The sequence below is a fragment of the Amblyomma americanum genome, chromosome 9 (assembly GCF_052857255.1).
Source record: "Amblyomma americanum isolate KBUSLIRL-KWMA chromosome 9, ASM5285725v1, whole genome shotgun sequence".
NCBI classification, from domain to species: Eukaryota; Metazoa; Arthropoda; class Arachnida; order Ixodida; family Ixodidae; genus Amblyomma; species Amblyomma americanum.
In genome coordinates, this window is record NC_135505.1 from 93,290,522 (window position 1) to 93,310,904 (window position 20,383).

The window sequence follows — 20,383 nt, forward strand, 5'->3', positions numbered from 1 at the left end:
ATCAAAGAAAAAAAAAATTTCTTCCGAATTTGAGAGAAATTGACCCCTGCACTTTCAGATTGCGAGGCGAGCACGTATCCCATCGGCGACCTATCTTTTTTCATTTACATAGAACATGCGGCACTCTAATAAATACCACGTTGAAATTTAAAAACAAAAAGAAAGCACGCAACCCATAGGCCACAAAACCGTGTTGCTTCTTGGAGAACAAAGGTGAACCTAGTGTCATCATCATCATCATCATCAGTCTGACTATGCCCACTGCAGGTAAAATGCCTCTCCCATATCTCTCCAATTAACCCTGTCCTTTGCCAGCTACGCCCTTCGTATCCCCGCAAACTTATTTATCTCATCTGCCCATCTAACTGTATGCTAATGAGTAGACGTGTCATTGAAAGGAACAGAAGAATTACAAATAAGTAACAAATAAAGTGAAAAAATTCTTTCGCCATCAGAGCACGCGTTTTAAGTGCCATCCGTAATTTTTGCTAGGTACCACAGGATTTGTGACACTTACTATTCCTCCACGTGTTTTGCTTTGTCCTTGGAACTTTCAGATATTGGTGTCCACATTGATTCAGTATTTTTTGTTATCTTATGTCCCACACTATAACAACCTTGCATTGGTATGAATAGCAGTTTGATTTATTCTCTTTTGACGTTCATTCCAAAGGGGAACAGTATAAAGCTCAGCTTGGAACCTGGCTATTTCTGCATCTTTGTGTCTCTTTTTAAACATTTACAGGCTCTGTATCTTTTGAATATTTGTTTTCTGTTCCCAAAATAAATCGACAATGCAGCTCATGAAGGTTTATCGCATGGCGGCGAGAGTTCTATATAACGGCTTCAGTAGCTTGTGCGCGCGAAAACGCAAGCCTTGCGATGCCCAAACAAGTGTGGGCATCACTTGTCAGCGAAGCCGCTGTATTTGAATGAGTCGAAGGAAACTGGCACCCACCCAGTGTGTCTGACTGAGGCGAGCCAGGTCGCGCGTTCTATACGCTTCTGAAATCTGTTCTGAAATTCTGAGGGTAGCCTAACTTTCAGAGGGGGCAGCCTTCTGTTATTTTGGCAAATCGTCGACCGTTGTGACAACATCGCGATCGAACGAGAAGGAGTTCGCGATCGCGATATTTTTCGGTCTCTTGGATACAAATGGTCCACATGTCGTTTCCCACACATATCACAGCCGACCACGATTGCACCTTCGACGAAAATCCTGTGGCAAAAAAAAAAAAAACGTTGACGGAACGGATGTCTCGAGTACGCCGCAATCAATACGGGCTATTCCTACTGCAACATATCTGCATGTTTTTCTACAAGCATGCATGCCTGTACCGGGACACGCGATTAGACGACAGGCACTGCCGGGCGCGCCAATCGGAAAGCTGGGACAATCCGCCTCGCTCGTAAGCGCCAAAGGGATCGTACAACACCTTTCCGCCTCACGTCCGCCTGGCGGCCGAAAACTGGCGGACCGCTCGCGAAGCGGACCTGGCGGAAGCCGCTCCGAAACGATCGTACAACGGCCCTTAGCAACGAGCAGCGGCACAGGCGACAGCTGATCTTTATGTCAAAGCGACGGTTTATTGGTAAGGGCAACGTAGGCCCAATTAGATCATGCATTGCCATGAGCATTTGCAGGCTTCGGCAGGATGGGCGCAGCTGGCAAATGACTGGGTTAATCGGAGACACATGGACGAGGCCTTTGCCCTGAAGTGGGCGTAGTCAGGCTGATGATGATGATGATGATGATGACTTGAAGTTGCAAGTGCTGTCATTTTTACCTGAGAGCTAGATCTCCTCATACTTTTTATCTCCTTTTCCCGCGCTGTTCTTTTTTCACAGCGATAGCTGTATGGGCGTCGTTTGGAGTCATGGCGTCGTTGTCGTGGTCGTCCCTGTCCGCCACTCCTCAACACCACGCCCCATGCATGATTGCATACTGCACCCAGTTACGTCAACACTGTCTACGAAGCACCTCCATGTCCTCACTCTCTAACCTCATGCCCTGCCTCTGTGCGCCTGTCCTATTACAACGCTTCTCCTACTCCCCACGACTGGTTATTAATGCGAAAGCATTATATGTCTCATAAGCACAAAAGCCGGCGACCGGACTCTATGGCACGAAATTCGGAGGATGTCGGAACGCCGATGTATGATGTCACAAAAGATGTAAGCGAACATATGCTGTCATTACAGTGCCTTGCTAAGTCACTCAGGAGACGAAATGCAAAGCGCAATCATTGAGTTAGACAGGCAGAGCAGAACGGTGTGTCTAAAAAGCGACTTGCACAAAACAAAAGTAATGTTCATCGGTCTCGCAAGGAAACAGTAGTTCACAATTGGTAGCGAGGTGCTCGAAGTGATAAGGGAATACGTATACTTAGGGCTGGTAGTGACCTCTGATCCGAATCACGAGAGCGAAACTACTAGAATAATAAGAATGGGGTGGAGCGCACTTGGCACGTTCTCTCAGATGATGAATGTCAGTTTACCAATATCCCTCAAGAGAAAAGTATACAACAGCTGCATCTCACCGGTACTCACCTACGGGGCAGAAACGTGGAGGCTAACGAAAAGGGTTCAGCTTAAGTTAAGGACGACGCAGCGAGCCATTGAAAGAAAAATGATACGTGTAACGTTAAGAGACCGGAAGCGGGCAGAGTGGGTGAGGAAACAAACGCCTGTTAATGACATCATAGTCGAAAATCAAGGGGAAGAAATGGGTTTGGGCAGGGCATGTACTGCGAAGGCAAGATAACCGCTGGTCCTTAAAGGTAACGGAGTGGATTCGTAGAGAAGCCAAGTGAAGCAGGGGGGGGGGGCACAACGTTGGAAGGGCGGGTGAGATTAAGAAGCTTGCGGCGATATGGTGGCCGAAGGTAGCCAAAGAGAATTGGAGAGACATGAGAAATACCTTTGCCCTACAGTGGGCGTGGTCAGGCTGATGATGATGTAGTCATGAATAATGAAACGTAACGTATTATGACCTATGAAAGTCATGACTCCGTCATTGCTATGACTCAAGGCTCATAGTCATTCTGCAACGTATCATTACTCAGCACTTTACAAGCAACATAATCTACGGCGCATAGAGTTTATACAAAGTATGTATAGTCATGCCTTATAATCAGTCATGACACAGTCATTCTGCAACGTCGCAGAACTCAGAACATTAATGCTTTCGCATTCTCACAAGTAAGCAGTCTTTGGTGCCTCTGCCGAGTTTTTGCACTAAGATTTTCCAACAATGAGCAAAAGGCTCTCAACAATGACTAGAGATTATACGTGGCGCTTATGTGAGTGATGTGGCATAAGCTCCACATACGTCGCACACCTCTACCCAGAGTTACTAAACACTACGACTGGCATGAGCATTTCACAGCACCGCAACTGTCACTGCGGTTCTTATTTCCACAAGGATAAACGTCCAGTCACTTTTTTCTTAACTAGCACTTCCGTGTAACCATCTTTTGGCAAGGCTTTTCACTAATCGTGACTGCAGCGCAGCCTTGTAGTTGGAGCATCCGCCTCATGTGAGGGAGGTGAAGGGCTCGAGCCCCACTGCCGCCAGGAGCCCATCGGTTATAGACGGATACAAACATACTCCTGGCCTGATTTTTGTCTTCTCTGTGGTGAAATGCTTGCAGAATGGGTCTCTGACCTCACTTTTAGTATACGAAAAACACCCTGTGCCATATCACCCTTTGGTCAATGCGGCTCTTGCACCGTTACTATTCATCATCATCATCCCTACCAAGAGAGGTCCGAAGGTTGCCTTAACCTTCACCGTCGAGATGAAGAGAGAGAACTCTGCTTAGGTAATGCAGCTGAATAAAGACAGCAGTAAAAATTTTGATGAATTCAGTTAGTTGAATTCGGTTTTCATGAAATGAGAATTTAGTTAGTTGTAACGAAACAGTGACTTAAATCAATTTCAGCCTGAAAATTATAGCACTCAACAAAGCAGGCCTTAGTCGAGTCTTTGATGTGTTCGAGTGTATATTGAACTTGGTATGTTGCGGGGACTCCGGAACAAGGTGGGGGGGGGGGGGGGGGGGGGGGGGACAATCATCTCCTTTCCTAGCTGTTTGCGCTCATGTGAAATTTAAATTCTAGGACGTTATCGATGTAAAGCCACAGCGTGGCTGATCTAGTTGGCTTTGTAGCCAGACTTAAAGGTTTTCTTGAGTCACTTGAGCCAATAATATCCCAATAAAAGTCGTTGAATGGCTGACCTCAGTTTATGAGCATGATTAGAAGAATCGATACAGAATATGCGCAATTTTTTTAATGCAGTCAACCACCCCTCTCGAGTACAGCTTTATAAATCAGCCCACTTCATTTTCGGTTTTATATGCATTAACGAATGTATAAAGATGACTGACACCAACCAAATTAATTAAGAAGGGACCGGCTCGGCCCTTCTTCATGGTGTGACTACGGGCGAGGCGCAGCTTGGCTTTTTAAGCCATCGTGTTGAACTCTTCCGGGTAAGTGGCCGCAAACCATGAATGTAAGAACAGGTAAGTGTCCCCAGGGAGCGATCAACATTCTTCCGTGTCTGTTGGATGTGCCACGGCTCGAGTAGAAGCCTCCTGCGCGGCTTAGCTTCGGTTTCCAGTACAATAGTGGCGTCAAAGTCAATTCGGTGGTCGCATGCCTCGCAGTGTTCGACCACGGCGCTGCGTTGACGGTTCATTTGTCCGACGTCCGCTTTGTGTTGTCTCATTCTTTCCGCGAAGTTCTTCGTTTCTCCTACGTACGAGGCTGGGCAGACCGAGCAGGGGATTTTGTATACAACGCCTTGGGCCCTTTCTTTAGGGTGACGGCCCTTCGGGCGGGGGAGAAGGCGTCCGTTGGTGATAGTCGGTTTGTGCGTTGTTAGCACCTCTTTTTTACCGAGAATGCGAGCCAGCGTCTCGCTCACGCCCTTCACGTATGAATTTAGCTTGGTTCGCGTCAGTAATCTTTCTACTAAATTAAATTTCCCAACCAGACAGACTTCTGTCAAATGTTTCCTTTTGAATTAACGAATTTATTCTAATTAATTAAAAAACAATAGAGATAACTAAAACTTAATAAAAAATTAGAAAATATCAAAAATGGCTAAAATGTAATAAATGTTTAAACAATAAGTCTTAGTAAATAAGTAATAAAACAAACTGCAAGTCAACCCGTTAAAAAAAATAGTTCCGGAGCCCCTGGCGTGTTGAATTATGCACAATTGCGTCTGTGCTCTATTTAGTTCGTGTACTTGCAGTTTGTGTCGAGGAAAATCTGCTTGTTCGCCTGCTTCTGTTAAAAATTACTAGGACTATTCTTATCAAGACTCCGGCGCCTTAAAAAATGCAACGCCGACCCTCTGACTTGCATGGCAACAAGTATTACACGGCAAAGTTCATATACAGTGCTTCTGTCAAACTTTTCTTATTGGTTTCTTTGTGAGATTCTTCGTAACATGGCTATAGGTTCATTATACACTTTAAAAAGTGGTACTCTATGAGATAGAGTATGCGCATGGTACTCTAAATACGAATACGTCTGTATGGGAGCAAAAAGACAGTGCGCTAAACGACACCTTTCTTCCTTTTTACTTCCGTTTGTTCAGCGTGCACTGTGCTCTCTCCCAAATTCCTTAAGGAGTGAAACACTACTTCGGTAAAGGGTACAACGGTCAGTGCACTCTCTCTACGGCCAGAAGGGGTTTGAGGATGTTCACTTTGTTTGCTTCTGTAAAGCAGTGGAGGTATATGATCACCCGTAACTCGTACCTCACGCAAACTAGGCCAGTCGTTGGATCTACTGAACGTATATAAAGTGTTCTATTTTTGAGCAGCACGAAAAAAAGTGGTATACCTGAGCAAAGCTTCTGAGTAAGCACCGTTCAGCGAATGCGTGCCCTTGCAGACATGGATGTGAAAAAGACTGTCTTGTAACTGTCACAATTTCTGAGAAACTATTATAGCTCTATCACTGAGATAAAATATTTTATGCCTTCCGGAAGCTCCATTCACATTTTCGTGCATCTCTTTCAAAACAGACTTTCCGACAGAAAAAAAAAAAAACTTCGCAGAAACTGGCGACGCTTCCGTTCAAGCAAAACACGTCAAATCTCCGTAAGCCTTCGCGATTCGCCACGACGCATCAGTCCAAATACTTCATATTGCAGTTTTACTACGGTGTGGACGCTCAGAGTGAGCGAAAACCTACACATCATTTTTAATGCAAAGAATTCCGCAGCAGAACGTCAGTTATTTCATTCACGAAGCGCAAACCCTGAATGCACCGTGCGCCACAAAATTGCTTCCGAGCGAAGCATTTCAGCGGTGTGCAGCTGTTGCCGGGACTGTTTTATCGTTTACTGATTAGCTGTGCCAACTCTAAGGCGGTGGAGATAGGTGGAGTGGGACAAACGATATTCGCAAAGGTATGCAGGAAGCCCCCGCAAAATTCAAAATGAAGCATACAGTATAAGTGTTAAGCAGTGACGCCCGTCACAGTAGGAACCATGCAGGGGGGGTAGCACGGCCGGCTCATGAAGACGCAATGTTCTGTGGTTCGATTTCTTTTTTTTTTCGAAAAGTTTTGTAATAGACCTTTCCTGCAGGAAACGTGCGCTGCACTGGTGCAATGCAAGATTGCGGCGATTCTGAAAAAAGAAGAATGGGATATGGAACAAGCGTATAAACCATTGAAAGGCGTTCCTACCACTCCTTGATTTCTAAGAGTGCACAGTGAGAGCCGTGATTTAACCATTACAAAACTTCTTTAGAAAGTCTATACACTGCTTATAGACTTCTGTCGATAAAGTCTATAGGCTATCTATAGATAATTTCATAGTGTACTCTAAGGGTGATACAAGTCCTTAGACAGTCTGTAGACAATCTATAGATTTATGGCAATGCACTTTTAGTGAACTTTTGTCTATAAGTGTCTATAGATTATGAATAGAGAAAAAATATCATAGGAAGGCAATAGACTCTATAAGAAGTCAATAGGCCCATTTTCTGAGGGTTGAAATCTGATAAAATTTGCATAACTCGCCTCAATGAAAATTCCAAGAACAAGCCTTGATCACAAACCGAAAAACACGGGACCTTCGCCGAAGGCTGTGGGAGACAAGAGAGGAGGAAGCAGAGCGGAAAGAGAATGGAGGGGAAAGGAGCGAGGGGGAAAGTGGAAGGAACAGGGCCCGCAACAACTGTAGCATTTAGCGCGAAAGAAAGATTGGGCGCTTTCATGTGGACGTGCGTCTCGTGGAGCAGTCAGTACTTCCTCACGCGCCAGGAGCGGAATGCATTTCAACGAGTTCGCGCAGCCGTGTTGCGATAGGTGAAGGGGGAGCGCGAAGGTCGGCTCGGCTTTTGAATAGGCGCCTCGCTTGGAGCGAACGGCTCCCTTTTGGCGGGACGTCGCGTCGTCGCCTTTTCCTTTTTCCTTTGTTGCATGCGTGTGTTTGTGGGTGTGTTGCAAGTTCGGCAGGCCTACGGTATGTTGGATGTGAAGGCGTCTCTGCGTGTGGCATGCTGCTTAGCAGGTAACGACCTTCCTTCACTACAAACGCGGGCTTTCAGAGTTAACGCGCTGACGAGTGTTATACCAGTAGAGAGGCGCAGGCTTCAATGGAGAGCTCGATGTGTGTCTTGCAGCAAAATATTTTTCTTGCGATATTGGAAGCAGTTTTGACATATTTAGGCCTAATGAGTGAAATTTTCAACCTTTTTTTACCCTTGCTTGCCCTTGCATAACGAACCCCGTTTTCACCTCATTTAAAAGAGTCATTTTGGACTTGGAGGTGATTTATGCGTAAGAAATGAATTTTTAAAAAGCAATCCTGGAAACTTGCAGCTCTGAATACAAAAAATGCAGATTGATTAAAAATAAACAGAAATACAATGAAACCAAATTGTCTCGCATACATTAGGTGAAAAAGCCGCCAGCTTATTAATTCGAGGCACTCAGGAAAAATGACAGTATTTTAACTTGGTTACATCGAATGGTCGAGCGATAACTTTTCGTGCTTCTGCTGTGATTTTGCTGTTCCTTATCTATTGGCTGAACTTGTCGCTTGCGGCTGCTATGTGTAGTCGGATTAAGTACTCAGCTGGCAAGTTTTAACAATATATTACGTTATTGTTCATGATTCGCACCGATTCTGGCAGACACCGTTTAGTGGTCCGTGAACTAGTTGGCTATTGTTTGTAGTCGACTACGGTCCTCTTTTCAGGGATCACGCGCAAGTCCAAAATTAGAGGTCATCATAATTTAGCCTGATTATCGATTTTGGTCCAAATTCGAGAGGGTCAAATTTCGGAGGTTGGGGTGGGCCAAATTTGTGGATGGGTGGGCAAATGTTGTTAATGACTAGGGCCATATTTCGGGGTACCATCGCATTGGCCATAGACAAAGTATGCTTCGACATCTGACTTAAGTCTGCTGCTATAAAATCGCGAGGTCCTAAGGTCACTTCAATGACAAATCTACATCTTAACTAAACTCGAGTCTCTGTATTGAATAGAGCTCCCGCCTTAAAATTTAAGTTGGCTTGTGGCGATGAGGTACCGCGTTGTATTCACAAAGAAACCACTCTCACCAAAAACGGATCTTTCTGTGAGATAGAAAGGACCAAGGAACGAAATACTGGTGTTTCCTTCACCGGCCCATTTCGCAAGTAAAGTTAATTTATCGGCATGGAGTTTCTTGCGCGCATCGCACAAACTGCGCTACATCGACATTCACTTTCCGTAAGGGGGCAATCCGGCCTTTTCGGTAAAAACGTAACGATTTTTAATTGGCTAGTAGGAATATTTTTAAATCCAATTTTCTCGGTGATAGACGCCTATTTTGCAGCTGGACAAACGCCGACATGTGCAGAAAAAGCCAAAGAATCAATTTTTACTGAGAACAATTTTATGAAGCTGTTTTAGTGTCTTATTGACAATTTTTTTTCTCTGTAACTCTCAGAACACAACGCAGTTATATTTTTCCGTCTGTTCCTCCTCCGCCTTCGTCAAGACTGTCGAATAAATAATTGGTTTTTTGGGGAAAGGAAATGGCGCAGTATCTGTCTCATATATCGTTGGACACCCGAACCGCGCCGTAAGGGAAGGGATAAAGGAGGGAGTGAAAGAAGAAAGGAAGAAGAGGTGCCGTAGTGGAGGGCTCCGGAATAATTTCGACCACCTGGGGATCTTTAACGTGCACTGACATCGCACAGCACACGGGCGCCTTAGCGTTTTTCCTCCATAAAAATGCAGCCGCCGCGGTCGGGTTCGAACCCGGGAACTGTCGAATGTTCAAAATGCGTCAACGCCATGAGCCACAGTGTCCGAAGAGAAATACTTTTTCCATGCACGCTGCACGGAGTTATTCTTAGGGTCTCCGTATTTCAGGGTGCTCCTATCTCGTGCTTTTCACAACTTCAACACTCAAAAATCTCAATTTTCAATGGGCTGAGCAGACAGGTCGTTATTCTGATGAGTGAAAGTTGCGCTGCTTATACGCTTAGCATCACTTATATCTCTTCGGCCTGTCATTAGGGTCTCTCGTGCCGGAGGGGTCAGTTCTCGCTGACCAGGTCTGAACAGTTAGCATGTTCGGGAATATCATCACATATGCAGGCGCTTTGGGTGACCTTCAGTGATAGCGCTTGCACAGCACAAAAACACGTACTCCAAGAACTTAAACGAAATGCAAAACCAACTAGACCAGCAAAGTACGACTCCGTGCGATCTTGCTTGTTTTCATCCGGTTAGGCACGAGAAACTGCGGCAATGAAAATTCTCGGCGCTTAATTCAGTTCAGACAGGTGTTGGACCAGACCCCGACTGAGGCCAGCTGATTGGCGGCCGCGGGGATTGGTCTAACATGCCGAATAGCGAGCTATAGGCCGTGAGGTCTAATCACAGGGGCGCCTTGTACACTGAAGTATCGTTTGATGAGGAAAGTGTTTTTCTCAGTAAACGGCGGGCGTACAAAGTTCCCGTGCGGCCCGCGCCATCTGCAGCGAACACCTTCCTCCTCCCCCCCCCCCCCCCCTAAGGCTCTGTCAAAATATACGAGTGTTTTTGACAGTCCCGCGCTGTTGGAGCTTCACTGGGAAACTCTGCGCACTGCCTTTGGGGTGGAAACAAACCCTAGGCTAAATGGCGAACTCCGTCAAGCTTCTAGTTGTTAGGAGTTCTCTTCTGAAACAGCTGAAGGTGGCAGACGGTCGCAGAGACAAGGCGCCATGTGCGGAATCAATCGTTGACTGAATAACGGGAGGGTCACAGGCTGATAACGTGCATTTTCCTGTGGTCTTTTTCATTTTCACATGCTTTCTCTGCCTTCAACAGAATGAACAGCCGGAGTTCGCTTGGTTCCACTCAGTAAACCTGTCTGACAACCCGCGACGCCCGGGAGGTGTACAGTGAAGGATGACAGAGTTCGAATACATCGTGTGGCAGCCGCCAGGGAAGAGCCACTTTTAGATATTTTTATCACTGTATCGATGCAGTAGCTCTTATCCAGATATCTGACACAAGGTAGACGTAGCTATACTTTTAAATGCCAGATATCAGAGAGGTATCAGGCCGGTAACAACCAAGTTCACGCAGCACTGAGGAGAGATGCAAGAACTATATAACATTGCACATCCTTTCTCTATATTCGTCACATGCTGGCCAAAATGTCCCGCGGACCACTTGCGCGTCTTCGTACTATAATGGCGAGGAACTGGCGAATGACGAAGAGCTGCCTCATGCTGTCACATGTATGTAAAGTCATAAAAAATATGCATTTCAAAAAATGTAGGCCCTGAAATTTTTAATTTCGCGCAATCAGTGGGCCAGCTGCTTTTTTTTCTCTCGTATTTTACAGCAGGGGACACGAGGTCGGAAGGTTCTAAAGAGGCCCGGACCAATCCGTCGAGATTAACGAATTACCAAACTCTTTAAACGGTGCGTAACACATTTTAGAAGGTGGCTATGAAATCCATCCGTTATGTAGAGTAAAGGGCATTGAGTGCTCATGCTGCGTACAAGTGCTCAGAAACGAGCCGATAGGTTACAGTTGATTTTCAAGAATTTCCATTTCGAAGAGTTTTGGCGACGTCGGTTGCCGGTTTCTCTCGCGAATCCTGCCTTACGACGTCGTATGGCTCGCTTGACGTCAAATGTGAGAGATTGGCATTGGCTCACCAAAAACCACAGCAACATTCTCGTAGGCGGATGAGGAACCAGGGGGCGCGACTGGGCTACAGATGGCGGTGCGTCGCTACCCTCCAGTCTCCCCTGCCCACATACTGTCCACGGCCGGACTGGAGTTCGTGCGTGCTTGTGCGCTCCACTCCAGACCGGCCGTGTCCTCCCGTGGAGGGGTAGCCAGTGGCAAAATGAAAACTAAATAACCGAGACGAACACGTATTCAATGGCGCAGCGTAGCCCCAGCTTTCAATATTTATTTATTTTTGGCTCATATCAGTGCATTAGTTAACAAAGACATACCAACGTTGTTAATAGTCGATATCTGTGGGGATACACAAACCAGAACAAAATTTCTTGCGGGAGGATGATGAGGGATCCAATATCTCTTAGTCTTTCGCCTTTCGTATCTTCGGTGCAAACCCTCGCAGGGGCCGTTTAAGCCTACGTGAACACAGCCAAAATACGAGCTAACGCGAAGTGAAGGGCTCGCAGACGAGCTGTAAAAGTTTGACACCCTTCATTCCTTTCATAGGTCTCAGTCTGGTAAGAAATCAGAATGGTGTCAGCGCCCGCCATGCTTTCGCTCAGTAACTGTTGATAGCCAGGTTGCCATTAGCTATGGGGCCGGTCTCGTTTATACTGAGCGAGGCCAGACACGCAAGTCAAAGGAACGCGCAGGATGGAAGTGAGGACGAAAACGAAGGAGGAGAGGGAAATGAAATGATAGATGCTAAATACTGCACATTATATTTGTCCGCTCCTGTCTAAAGTTTGAAAAACATTCATGGGACGACATGACTGATAAAGCGCCCCAACAGTTGCCAGCGCATCTAAGGTCACCGGCATTGCTGTTGGTTATGTCCCCTGTAAAAGGCAACTCCGTTTATTTTTGAAGGAAAAAGCTTCGTTATAATAGGTAAGGCGGATTTCGCCATTCGTTGCCGGTTGCCCTTCAAGTGAGCCAGAGGTGAAGTGTGACTATAGGCCTTACCATATGTTGTCCACAATGGTACGCTTCATTTGACCTTTTACCTTGACATTTGTCCTTTGTCCTTTCGATTGGCTAGTAGATGGTGGTAGTATAGTCATGTGGCCATCGTGTACACCACAACATTCGCTCTCTAACCAAGTTCAGCAGTAGTTGAAGCGATGCAGGGAACTGGTGGCCGAATTATACTCCTTGTAGTCAGTCCCCTTTATTGCTTACAACTCATGAAATTACTTTTAAATGGCGCATAAACCAATTTTGGATCAAACTCGGTTGCGTGGCTTCAGCCGATGCTATACCCATGTTTGTGACTCGGCGGTGAAATCATAAACATAATTCTCATAATTTTCAAATCAGCGTAAAGAGCTAAAACAATAACTGCGAGCGACGATTCCTCTCATGAACTCTCTCAAGCGACAAAATACAAGCATCACACCTTCGGTTCAGTAAACGGAGAACTACGATCAACGTACGCATCCTGTTTGTGAGACTGCAGACACTGTATTACCCTTAAAAATCGCCTTAACAGAGGTCACAATGAAGATAAAACTTGGAATTGACTTTCATAGAAATGAAAAGTGAATATTTGCATTATTGTGACGAAAATTATGAGACCAGAAAAGAAAGAACAAAGTGAGAATTTCGTTGAAATACGGAGACATGCACCAAACACCACTGGAGATGCAATTTATGATACGCGAAAAATCGCTAACGTCATGAGGAAGAAAAGAAATAATTTATTTCGCCAGCATGCCCATGAAGGCCCTCTTGTGAGGATATAACATGCGGATAGTGGATGGGCTGTAAAATTAAACAACAAAGAAAGCACGATCCAACAGGCCAGTTGTAACCCGGCAGCTTGAAGTAAATTGCCGAGACTGCATGTATGTAAAGAAGAGCGGGAAAATTACTTTTAAGGGAAGGAAAGGGCGCAGTAACTGTCTCATTTTTCTGTGGACACTTAAACCGTGAGCTGCGCCTGAAGGGAAGAGATAAAGGCGGGGATAACGGAAGAAAGAGGGAAAGAGGCGCCGTAATGGAAGCTCCGGAATAATTTTAAACCACCTGGGGATGAGTCGGTGGAAGCAAGTAAATAGAAACACAGGGTGTTCTAGATGGGTACGTCCTTTTTGTGATGAGCAAATAAAGAGCAAGGAAAAATTCTGAGTTCTACGAAACCATAAAGCAGTGACAAAACGCAATGAAAAGTTACAACAATGATTTAAAGTTCAAATGAATAGATACACGGCTAATTGCAGCTAGATTTGAAATATTCCATCGAACAGCTCAAATGAATAAATACAAAGGCTCTCATTTAACAGTTCAAGCTGGCGAAAAATGTTCAAACGTCAAACACGAACAACAACAAAAAAACACTGAATCCTAACATCACTGCGCAATACATTTTTGTTTGATCAATTGGATGCCAATTAGCGTTTTTGTTTCATGAATCCCACCCTATATATGCCCGCAAGGGCCCTTACGGTATCTAATACATATAAATAAATAACGAAATGTGGATCGGTCACTTGTGTAGCAATTGCGACGGCAAGTTGAACTGAGTAACTGCAACCTCACAGGCAGACTAGAAGAACGCGAGCCGACACGAAGTGCTGCACGGATGCATAAAGCTAGCCTGTGCCACGGAGCAGCTGTTATGTCTTCTGACCTGGTTGAGCTATACAGTAACAGCGCCGGCGTCGCCTTTGTCCCCGAAGCTGTGGGGAGGCTAAAAGAGAAACAGCACTACTCTCTCTGTCGAGCAGCGCTACGATGGCCGCAGCGCAGTTTACCACGACGCCTGGCAGGCAGACAGACGGGCAGACCCTTTGAAGGCATTGCGCGAAATGGCTGGAGCGAAAATACTGCTGCCGGGCGCAGCACTCGTACAGCAGCAGTCCGCAGTGGAAGCAATCAGGGCGGAGGAAGTCGAGTGATTAAACAGCACGGTGCGGGCCTGAAGGTGCGCTACTGATGTCTGATTCAGGTGACGAAAAATACGCCGGAGAGTATACAGGGTTTGATCGTATTTCTTATGTGCGCGACAGCGTCCGCCGGTGCACGCGATGATTAGCAATTAAACAACGCCTAGGAGGGCTCATAAATTTTTTGCTGTCTCGCTTCCGTCCTCTGCAGGGATGGATGCTCAGCTTGGCGCTGCAAAAAATGAAAATCAGTTTTTGAGGAAGAGAAATGACGCAGTAACTGTCTCACATATCTCGGTGGACACCCCAACCCCGCCGTAAAGGAAGAGGTAAAGTAGGGAGTGAAAGAAGGAAGGAACAAAGTGGTGCTGTAGTAGAGGTTTCCGGAATAATTTCGACCCCCTGGGGATCTAACGTGCACTGACATCGCACAGTGCAGCGTTTCGCCATCCATTGAAACGCAGCCTCCGCGGTCGGGTTCGAACCCGGGTACTCCGGCTCAGTAGACGAGCTCCTTAACCACTGAACCACCGCGGCGGGTATTGGTGCTCACTTGCAAGGCGAAAGATAGTGGGTGGGCAGGAGCACTTATTTCCCCACCTTTTCTTTCCTTTTGTCTTTAGAACTTGTTTTAATTCTGTTTTCTCTCCTTTTAAATTAAAGAGGTTAAATTCCTTTAAAATTTCTCTTTAAATAACTGCACCCTACAGATAGCAGATGAGCCGGAAAGAAAATCGTCTCCATCCACGAGCTGAAATTTCACAGCGCGTCAGTGGCTGGCAAGCTCGGGGATTTTTCATTTTTATGTATGGGAATGGTGTTTCGATATAATTCTGAATTTGAGAGAAATCAGAAGATAAGAGAAGCAAAGAAATCAGAAGATAACAGAACCAGAAACATAAGCACGGCAAATTTGCAGGTCACTCACGGCTCCTCGAAATGAAACCAAAAAAAAAAATGAGGCGCCACTTAAGCTTTGCCTTAAAGGTAAGCCGCGATAGCGTAATGGGTTAATTCCCATATATGCAGAAGGATTAGGCAGGGCTCCAGGACATGAAATATTTAAAAAAGGTGGTGACATGATATGTGCCATGGAGTTTAGCTTCCCGAAGCTGCAAGTGCCATGGGCTGTGAGAGATGCCATAGTGGAAGGCTCCACGGGTTAGTTCTGACTACCTCTCCACGTGCAATGACATCGCACAGGGCACTGGCGCTCTCGCATTTCGTTTCCGTTCAGATGTGGTTGCCTTAGCCGAGATTTAAGCCGGCTACCTTTATCTCAGCAGTTGAGCGGAAAAGAAAAAGTTCTTACAGAGAGGTAACTAGAGAGCTAGGATGCTTTATGGTTTAATAAAAAAAATGGTGGTTAATATGCACATGATATAAATGGGTTGGACGGAGAAGAATTATAAATAGGGCCAGTAGTTTATAGACAACAAGGGTCTCATAAATAGGAGATGGTAGAACTTATGCATAGCGCCACGGTAACAGCGGCAAGCGCATTGATATAAATATGTATGCGACAAATTACCTTTCGTAGAGAAGTTTATCACTGCAGCCTGTGTAATACTTGCACACGTAGCCTTCGTTCGCACGCAAACCTTTTGGTTGCTAAAACAAACAAAGCTTGAGACCCCGTTTGTTGCAATTCTCAATTTCAAGATTGTACATGCGTCTGCTATCTTTGTATGTCTGCTGTGTACATGAAAAGAGGCATGCAGTCGAACCTTGGTTTAACGAAACGCTTTAGAACGAATTGATGGATATAACGAAGGAATAACGATTCCCCTTGGAAACTCGGTCAACACGTGCTATAGCGAAGTTACGGCTATGACGGATTATTCGTCGGACCCCTTCAGTTTCGTTATAACGAGGTTCAACTATAGTTTGCATTTTTCAACCACATCTCCAACTCTTCGTAAGAAACCATGAGTCGCAAGGGTATAACGGTATACGCAATGAACACGACATGCGCCCGCTAGCACGAACTTCCTCGCACAACAGAGGGCGGTTATCGAAGCTAATTCCTTTGTTTCTCTTCGACATGATTTAGTTGACTTTTGCGTCTCTCTGATTAACTTAAGAAGCCGGAGGTGCAAGACACCGTAAGACATTTGGTAATAAAAAAGTGCTTCAACAAAACAGGCACCGCGCTTGGACTTAAGGTATTCAATAAGTAGAGCGCTGAATTATACGTCTCGCAAAAATAATACAACTTTATTATAGGAGAGGGAAATACGAAGGCTCCTTTAGAAAAGTCACCAAAGACTTGGTTGTGCAAATACGGATCAACAAAAACTTACTGCCAGGGTGCATGCATGAGCCTGAAAACTGCCTGATCGCTCACACTGGTTAACATTTGGGGAATCACTTCAGCTTACCGAGACCTTTCGTATCACTCGTTAATCGTATTTATTCAATCAGACAAGTTGCTCTCGCAGTTAATACCCAAAGAGCCAAATCAGCGTGTCGACAAGAAGTCAGCTGATTATAGTGGCTGTGCCCTTGTGCTGAATTCCGCTGTTGCTTGTTCTACCGAGACTCTATGGACACAAAAACAGGCTCGGAACATAAGCCGAAGGAAACAAGTGCCAAATAAAACGAATCAATGTGGACTCGGTGTTCAGGCAACCTCGTGTGACAGCAGTCGCGAGGAAGGGGCCCTGACAGGCGGCACTCCGGTTGTCGAAATGACGACCACGCCTTCTTTGGCTTAGGTGTAGAAAATCAATCACAAGAGAGGTGACAAGGATTCGTAAGACTGGTAAAGCTGAAACTAGGAGAAAGAGGGATAAGGGAGAGGGTCGTGCCGATTTGATGTGAAATGTGGCTTGGCCAGAAAGTATATAGTCCACAAAAATTTACTTGTCGCCGGTAAAAAGCGCTCAGTGATGGCCTCGGCGCGAAACTCGCGCATTTAGAACAGGCGTAGATTTTTTTTTTGCAATGCATACTTTGCGGTGGACCTTTTCAAGATCAACACATGGAGGTCTTGGACGCTTTATCTTATTGTTTTCAAGTGTTTTCAAGCCTTACGTTCTCAAATTTTCTTCCTTGTAGTGTTCTTTTTTATTTCGTTCGTCATTCGCGCTGCTATTTTCTCGAATCCCTTTTCATGAAGCTATGGTTGCCGAAATGAGTTCGACAGCGTAAAGTTTTTCTTCCGCCAAAGTTGCGATGAACCTTTTTGAAGGAGTTATAGTATTGGTGGCGGTAGCGTGTAATTTTAGACCACGTGGCTTTAGCAGCTACTTTACGTGAAGAAACGTTTCTAGGTGCTTTGGTCATTTCTACTGTGTGATTATTGCAAAAATATTCACTGGAAATTAACACGTGCGTGTCTTGTGTTCCAGTTTTCGTCGGGAGCGTTCATTCTTACAGTAGTAAGTATTCTGTCACAATATTCATCATGTTATTTTTTTCTTATTTGCGCCAGAGCAAAAAATCTGCTCGGATTACGAGACCATTTCGTATTAACCCAGCCTATTATTTTAAACCCCTGGATATGATAGTCGCATATCACCACGTGTAAAACAACAGAAAGGTGCTCCTGTTTTTAAATTTAACGCTTGCGGAAAACCGCCTGCATTCCACATCATTTTACTGGGATAGCATTACTTCACACGGTTTCAACCAAAAATATGTGTGAAGCCTCAGAGTGACTCAGTTAAGCTCGGGTCAGTTCGGAGGAGTGGCGCCCCAGCTGTAGCCAATGGCAGGATGACCTTGAGGGTGACCTTGGCATCCTCAACGTCCTTCGATTTTGCCCGTCTACTCGGTTTAATCAAGTTAAAACCCCATCACTTTTGTTTCTTGAAAGCTGTACCCGAATGAAGGAAACCATAGTTTAACTTATTTTTTCAGTTTCCCAAGTCGGTACAGTGAGGAAGAATGATTATTGCTGTCGTCCAGCGCATTGCAATGAAGGAGCACTGTTCGTTCCATTGTGTAGATACATCTCTCCCGCTCCCTACTTGCAGATTTAAAGCATCCGCAACACTCGTTGTAACCACAATCATAGCTTGGTCACCTACTTCGAGCGCAGTAACACCTTTAATTTTTTTTCATTTCTACGGAACAGTTAGATCGCTCTAACCTTTTGCGTATAAAAAAAACCTAATACAATATAATTCGATACCATATAATAAGAAACAATACGATTTAATTTAATGAATAACAGAGTATTATCCCAACTCATGGCGGGCCGAACGCATGCGATCGGAACGCACAGTCATTCGATGCGGCTGCGCCCACCGCAGGTCAGGTATGGAAAACAGCCACTGGCAATGCCGCAACCTCCATACACGCCGAGAGATAATCAAAACCGCAATACAGCTATATTGATAAAGTTGTTCAGAATGTCGCGAAGATAATTTTAAAGGTATGTATCTGTTTTTGTTATTTTAATGTTGCCTAATTTTTCCTATCATTATGCGTGGTAGCATATCTGGAATTGATCTGCCCTTAATTAAGAGAGATTTGGCTGAGCGCGGTGAGATACCGCGATCTTTTTACACGGCGATTCTAGTTCGCCTGCGCAGTGGCAGATGTTTCTGTCATCACAACAAATTTTTCCTATTGTTTTTGACAAAAAAGCTTGTAGTAACAACAGGAATTTTTGTAGTGACAACAGAATTTTGTCTGCTTACTACACAAAAGTACTACAGAAAAACTACAGCACTGCGAAAAAGTACTGCAAAACAACAGAAATATAGATCTGTCGTTACGACGAAAGTAAAAAAATATTTTGTCGTATTTTTCACGCATTTCTGTCGTTTTGTTTATCGACTTTGCCTGAATTCATTAAAATGTCTCTCTCTGTACCGGCGGCCAGCTGCTGAATGGCCGAAAAAGCTGGGCGTGATTGTGTACTGCGTTGGACGAAATACGCGGCAGGAGCGCCTTCTTCGGCATGATATGCGTCACTGCTCCAATATCTACCTACCCCCCCCCCCCCCCCCAACCCCCGCTCCTTGATTGCAACAGCTGCGGGCAAAAATTCATCCACAAAATTTCAGCGGACAAAAATTGCATTGGTGCAGCCGTTAAAGGCACCTCTATCTCAGAAGCGAATGAAGATGAACTATGAGCTTATCCCATTTTCAGTTTAATAGGCGCGGCACAGTCTTGTGATGAAAACAGCTCAGCTGTCTCTCGCGTCCCTCCCGCAGTGGAGAATCCGTGCAAGAACCACAACGATGCCAAGTGCACAGCAGCCTGCAACCAGTTCAAAAACCTCCCGCACGGCTTCTGCAAGGGGGACCGGTGCGAGTGTACCAGTCAGGCTCGAGCCGTGGTCGAAAGTAAGTGGGCAACTATTTTTTCCTTCTCTTTGTTTACTGGCTTGTATAATGTCAACAGCCGTGGTCGAGAGTAAGTGGGCAACTATTTTTTCCTTCTCTTTGTTTACTGGCTTGCATAATGCCAACAGCCGTGGTCGAGAGTAAGTGGGCAACTATTTTTTCCTTCTCTTTGTTTACTGGCTTGCATAATGCCAACAGCCGTGGTCGAGAGTAAGTGGGCAACTATTTTTTCCTTCTCTTTGTTTACTGGCTTGCATAATGCCAACAGCCGTGGTCGAGAGTAAGTGGGCAACTATTTTTTCCTTCTCTTTGTTTACTGGCTTGCATAATGCCAACAGCCGTGGTCGAGAGTAAGTGGGCAACTATTTTTTCCTTCTCTTTGTTTACTGGCTTGCATAATGCCAACAGCCGTGGTCGAGAGTAAGTGGGCAACTATTTTTTCCTTCTCTTTGTTTACTGGCTTGCATAATGCCAACAGCCGTGGTCGAGAGTAAGTGGGCAACTATTTTTTCCTTCTCTTTGTTTACTGGCGTGTATAATGTCAACATGCCAACATGTGTAATGAAAACATGCAACAAACCGGTGCGTGTTTTTTAATAACACATTGTAATGCGAGAGCATTAGATCGCTCATTGACAAGAAAGCCCGGCGTGGCCCAAAAAGTGGCGGCGTTACAAATCTCGCAATGGGTCGAAATGGTGCGACGTCATCAAAGGCGGGAAAATATGAAATGTTAACCGCTAATAGTCAGTGATAGTACTTTCAACTACCCCGACTACAAAGAAATTGAATGAAACAGAATAGAACAGAAAAGAAATTGAATAGAAACAGAATTGGATTGGTATACAATTACAATTGACTTCAGTTATGGCTTAGCCGTTTGAGCATCCGCCTAGCATGCGGGAGGTGCGCGGTTCGATCCCCAGTGCCGCCGTGTACCCATCGGCGATGCAATGGGTACAGACTTCTCCCTGG

At 45.2% G+C, this 20,383-nt stretch overlaps 1 protein-coding gene across 2 annotated transcripts in view; it reads left to right on the plus strand.

The window, feature by feature from the left end:
* Window positions 1-7,246: 7,246 nt before the first annotated feature.
* The window catches only part of LOC144103798 (uncharacterized), a 136,998-nt gene continuing 123,861 nt past the window's right edge, over window positions 7,247-20,383 (plus strand). For both annotated transcript variants that reach the window (XR_013308321.1, XM_077636500.1), the window contains exons 1-3: window positions 7,247-7,543; window positions 17,459-17,488; window positions 19,277-19,408. Coding sequence is in view for 1 of the 2 variants with exons in the window: in XM_077636500.1 (XP_077492626.1) it covers window positions 7,453-7,543; window positions 17,459-17,488; window positions 19,277-19,408 (253 nt within the window). In the remaining variant the exon portion in view is untranslated. The remainder of the gene's footprint in view (window positions 7,544-17,458; window positions 17,489-19,276; window positions 19,409-20,383) is intronic.